The 5438-nt window shown below is 57.4% G+C and overlaps 1 protein-coding gene across 1 annotated transcript in view; it reads left to right on the forward strand.

The window, feature by feature from the left end:
* The first annotated feature begins 1301 nt into the window (after positions 1 to 1301).
* PPFIA3 (PTPRF interacting protein alpha 3) overlaps positions 1302 to 5438 on the forward strand; it is an 18595-nt gene continuing 14458 nt past the window's right edge. The window contains exons 1-6 of the mRNA XM_007942827.2: positions 1302 to 1541; positions 1811 to 1912; positions 2270 to 2434; positions 2839 to 2913; positions 3482 to 3556; positions 4719 to 4940. Coding sequence (XP_007941018.1) covers positions 1302 to 1541; positions 1811 to 1912; positions 2270 to 2434; positions 2839 to 2913; positions 3482 to 3556; positions 4719 to 4940 — 879 coding nt within the window. The remainder of the gene's footprint in view (positions 1542 to 1810; positions 1913 to 2269; positions 2435 to 2838; positions 2914 to 3481; positions 3557 to 4718; positions 4941 to 5438) is intronic.

The following is a 5438-nucleotide window of genomic DNA, read 5'->3' on the forward strand; positions in this document are numbered from 1 at the left end:
GATTGTTCTCTCCAGTGGCCAGCCCTCTTTTAAACATTGTCTTCACGCTTGGCCTCTGAACGATGGGAGTTTAAGTGTCTAGAGTCCTAGATCCACCACTTGAACGCCCCAAGGGTACCTGAAAGACCCAGCCCCTTCCTCTCCCAGGACTCAAGGCCCTCAGCCCCTCCTCCCATCACAGGAGCCCAAGGTCCAGTCCTAGGACTTTGCATGCAGTCGGCGTATTGGGCCTTGGGGGGGGCGCATAGAGAACTAGTCACTTTTGGAACCGGTTATGTGGTTGCCCGAAGGGGCAGAGGGAAAGGAGGGAACAGAGTGAAAGTCCTCCTGCTTTCGGCAGGGCCAGCCAGACCCGTCGGACCTGATGTCTCTGAGGGAGTGGCTCAGGGGGCCTCTATTCATCTGTGCCCCACCCCTGGCAGCAGTGACCCAATCTCGCCCTCCTGCTCCAGAAAAACCACCCTCTCCCACTTCTCCTACTCAGCTGCTGCCCCAACAGGGCTGGAGGAGGGGGTGGGTCCTAGGAGAGGAGAGGGTGGGAGTCCCTGACTCCTGGCATTGAGGAAGAAGGGGCTGGGGGCTCGGCCCCCTGAGGGAGAAGAAGGCTGTCTTTTGGACTCCTGGGTCCCAAGGAGTGAGGGCACTAGCCCTGCATCCTCCCAACAGGCCTCTTTTTAAAAAAAACAAAACAAAAACAAGCAAGTGGGTCCTTAGATTGCTCCCAGCCAGGTCCAGATTTGTGGGGAATTGAAGGCAGCAGGGGCCGGGCTGCCTCGGAGGTGAGAACCATCCCTGTGACGTTAAACACACGTCACCACATGTGAGTGACCTAATTCTGTGACCCCAGCCCTGTGGCCTCCTGAGGGCATGATTTCTCAGCGTTCTGGCCTGGCTTGCAGTCTTCCACCCATGCAGTGGGTTGCAATCCGCAGCGAAGCGTGGGTTCTCCACATTCGTTCAAGCAAGGCAGTACCCAAGAGGGCTATAGACCTGAGTGGGCCAAGTCTCCGTTTTGCCGCCAGTGTCTGAAGAAGTCCGACCTGTTTTCCCACAGGCTCTGATCCAGGTACCCAGGCCTGCTTTGCTAAGAGCAAAGGGTTTCAATTTCTCCCGGGCCATTATCAGAATGAACGGGCCTGTTTCTTTTCCTGCAATTCTGGGTGGCCTCCCCTCAGTTTCCCCTACGTCATGCACGCGGGGCCGTGCCTCAGTTTCTCTGCCTGTGCCTCGCCGAGGTCAGCCTCAGTTCCCTGCCTCCTCCCGGTCCCCTATCCCCCGCCCCGCAGGCCGGCACCGCCGCCATGATGTGCGAAGTGATGCCCACCATCAGCGAGGACGGCCGGCGGGGCTCGGCGCTGGGCCCGGACGAGGCGGGAGGCGAGCTGGAGCGCCTCATGGTTACGATGCTCACGGAGCGCGAGCGGCTGCTGGAGACGCTGCGCGAGGCGCAGGACGGGTTGGCGACGGCGCAGCTGCGGCTGCGCGAACTCGGCCACGAGAAGGACTCTCTGCAGCGCCAGCTCAGCATCGCGCTGCCCCAGGTCTGGGCGGGGCCGGGGGGCGGGGCCTGAGGGAGGCGGGGTCCCGACCGGTGACGGCGGCGAGGGGGCGGGCCGGAAGGGGTGGGGCTTGGGTGCGGAGAGGCGGAGTCTGGAGGAGGCTTGCTTTGATGGGCGGGGCCTGAGTAGCAGGAAGAGGAGGCGGGGTTTAGCAAAAGGGGCGGAGCCTGAAGACTGAATTCAATGGACCGATGGAGATTGGGAAAGGGCCTGCTGATAGGATTGTCCTGCTCTTCCTCACCTCCTGGCAGGAATTTGCGGCCCTGACGAAGGAACTGAACTTATGTCGGGAGCAGCTGCTGGAGCGGGAGGAGGAGATTGCAGAGCTGAAGGCAGAGCGGAACAACACACGGGTGAGCAGTGTTGGAGGAGGGGCCGAAGTGGGGGGCGGGACCACAGGAGGATCCCATCTTTTTTCCCTGTCTTCACTTCTTCTCTTCCCTGCTGCCATTTTCTGGCAGTTCCCCTCCTCTGGTCCCACATCTTCCTTGCTATCCCCTCCTCTACCTCCATAATCTTTCTTTTTTTCCTCAGTCACTCCCACCTCCCATTCCTCACCCTTTTCCTGACCTGCCTACCCATCTCCTTACCCCTTTCCTGGGGTCCACCTCTTTATCCATGTGCCCACTTCACCTCTTTGAATCACTCTTCCTTAACCCTTTTCTCTCCTCGTCGCCTGCTTGTCTTGGACGGATGCGCCATCCCTGTAGCTCCTCCTGGAACACCTGGAGTGCCTGGTGTCCAGGCACGAGAGGTCACTACGCATGACCGTGGTGAAGCGCCAGGCCCAGTCTCCAGGTGGGGTCTCCTCTGAGGTGGAGGTGCTCAAGGCTCTGAAATCCCTCTTCGAGCACCACAAGGCCCTGGATGAGAAGGTGTGAGGACTGGAATGAGGGGCATACAGAACGAACGCCCATGATTGGCTGGGCTGTTCTGAGTGGGAGGGATTCTGGCCGTGATTGGCTGAGGTTGTCCTGAAAGAGTGAAGAGTCTAGCTGTGATTGGTTGGGACTGTCCAGAATGAGTGAGAGTCTATCTGTGGTTGGCTGGAGCTGTCCGGAGCAGGAAGAATGTTGAACGTGATTGAATAAGGACAGGCCACTCCAACTGGGATCTGAAGATAAAAAGAACTGGGGTGGGAATAACTGTGGGTGGGGCTGCCCACAAGCATGAGGGACAGAAAAATTCTAACGTTGCCCAATCTAACCCGTGTTCTGAGTCAGGGTCAACTGTCCTTCATTGGGCCTAGTTCCACCTCCTGTCCGGCTCCCATCTGCAGGTCCGGGAGCGGCTGCGAATGGCGCTGGAGCGGGTGGCCGTCCTAGAGGAGGAGTTGGAGCTGAGCAATCAAGAGGTGGGGTGTGGCCAAAAAGAGGCGGGACTAAGGTAGTACCAGGGGGCAAGACCTAGGAGAAGCCAGGAGAATGGGATAAGGGAGGTCGATGAGGCGGGGCTCAGGAGAGAACCCTTTGGAGCAAGACTCAGACAAAGAATCAGTGGGATTCCAAAGAAGGAAGTTATTGGTCAGAGTGTCAGGGGAGATCCTCCCAGTGAGTGTGAGACTAAGGTGAGAACCAGGGGCTAAGGGAAAATTCCAGGAGATGGACTGAGGAGGAATGGGGGTGGGACAGGGACCGTAGGGCTAAAGAGGAAACCGCCACAAGGGGGCCAAGATGAGATTAAGAGGGACTTGGCAAAGGGTAGACACTCTAGAGAAGTTCCCGAGGGCACAGCCAAGGCGAAAACAAGGGGGTGGGTTTAAAGGTAGGTCCCGAGATGGGGTCAGGGATGGCCCCCAACAGGACTAGGGGCAGCTGAGATGGAGGCATCTAGGACCTTCCCTTAGAAGGCCAGTGCCAATGGGAAGCAGGGCTTGTGGTTCCCAAAGCCTCTTGGCCCTGAACTCCCACTCACATTCCCAGACTCTGAACCTTCGAGAGCAGATGTCTAGGCGGCGTTCGGGGCTGGAGGAACCAGGCAAGGATGGAGACGGGCAGGTGAGAGGTGGAAGGTCTCCCCTACGGCTGATGGCTTCCTGTTTTTTATTGATCCCGGTCCCTGTGACCTCCACTCAACCTCATGACTTTGTGATGGTCCTTTTACATTTTAGTACAACCCTTACTGACTCTAAGGAGCTCTAGTGCCGCAGTGCCTAAGGCATTTGACTGCTAATCAGAAGGCTGACGGTTCAAACCCACCAGCCACTCTATGGAAGGAAGACGGGGCCATCTACTGCCGTAAAGATTTCCTGCCTTGGGAACCCAATGGGTGCTGCCATGAATCGGAATTGACTTGATGGCAGTGGGTTTGGTTTGACTGACTCTAGGATCTCTGAACCCTAAAAACTCTTACTGACCCTTTGGCTTCTGATTCACATCACCTAGCTAACTGCTGTGACCCTCACTGACCTCTGTGGACTCTGATCTGCATGACTCTTATTGTTGTTGTTGTTGTGTGCCGTCAAGTTGGACCCGACTCATAGCAACCCCTCCTTGGGTTTCCAAGGCAGTATCACTATGGAAGTAGATTGCCCCATCTTCCTTCGAAGGAGTGCCTGGTGGGTGTGAACCGCCAGCCTTCTGGTTACCAGTCAGGTGCCTTAGGCACTGCACCATAAGAGCTCCTACCTTCACAGAAGCAAAGCCCAAACCAAACCCAGTGCCTGGAGGGGATTCTGACCCACAGCGCCCCTAGAGGACAGAGTGGAACTGCACCACAGGGTCTCCAAGGCTGTCAGTCTTGATGGGAGCAGAGCCCAAACCACACCCACTGGAAGCAAAGCCCAAACCAAAGTCACTGCCATTGACTTGACTTGACTCCTAGCGAGCCCTCCTTGGGTTTCCGAGGCCGTATTACTACGGAAGTAGATTGCCCCATCTTCCCTCCGAGGAGTGGCTGGTGGGTTTGAACCGCCAGCCTTCTGGTTAGCAGTCAAGTGCCTTAGGCAGTACGCCACCAGAGCTCCCATGACTCTTATTAGTTGTCATCTAGTCATGATTCCTACATGTGGCGACCCCAAGCATGCAAAGTAGCAGCGCCCTTATGGATCTTTTATCTCTACGGTCCCCTGCTGATTATCTTTATCTTTGCATTCCCTCTATGTCTCTGCCGCCCCTGCTCTGGGTCCTGCCCCTTCCTCTCTCCCCGCCCCTACTCCAGACCCTAGCCAATGGCCTGGGTCCTGGCGGGGATTCGAACCGGCGCACCGCGGAGCTGGAGGAGGCCCTGGAGCGGCAGCGAGCGGAGGTGTGCCAGCTGCGGGAGCGCCTGGCGGTGTTATGCCGCCAGATGAGTCAGCTGGAGGAGGAGCTGGGCACCGCCCACCGCGAGCTGGGTAAGGCCGAGGAAGCGAACACCAAGCTGCAGCGCGACCTCAAGGAGGTGAGGCCGGAGCCCCTGGTGGGCTGTGCTCTGCCCCTCCCCTGAGTCCTCACCCTCCACCTTTGTTCAAAGTCACAGCGCTCATGAACGATGGAACTGGATTCAGTCCACATCTTTGTGTCGGGCTCCCGTCCCCTCTGATCCTCAGTTGTCTCACCTGTAAAATGGGATTCAGGACCCTTGTCAGAGGCTTGAATTTAGTCCATGTAGCGTAGTGCCTAAGGCACTTGACTGCTAACCAGAAGGCTGGTGGTTCAAACCCACCAGCTACTCCTGGGAGGGAAGATGGGGCAATCTACTTCGGTAGTGATACGGCCTCGGAATTCCAAGGAGGGGTCGCTATGAGTCAAGTCAAGTCAATGGCAGTGACTTTGGTTTGGGCTTTGCTTCCAGTGGGTGTGGTTTGGGCTTTGCTCCCATAAAGACTGACAGCCTTGGAGACCCTGTGGGGCAGTTCCACTGTGTCCTCTAGGGGCGCTGTGGGTCAGAATCCCCTCC

This window comes from Orycteropus afer, unplaced genomic scaffold, assembly GCF_000298275.1.
Source record: "Orycteropus afer afer isolate SDZICR_OR568_19922 unplaced genomic scaffold, OryAfe1.0 scaffold00099, whole genome shotgun sequence".
NCBI lineage: Eukaryota > Metazoa > Chordata > Mammalia > Tubulidentata > Orycteropodidae > Orycteropus > Orycteropus afer.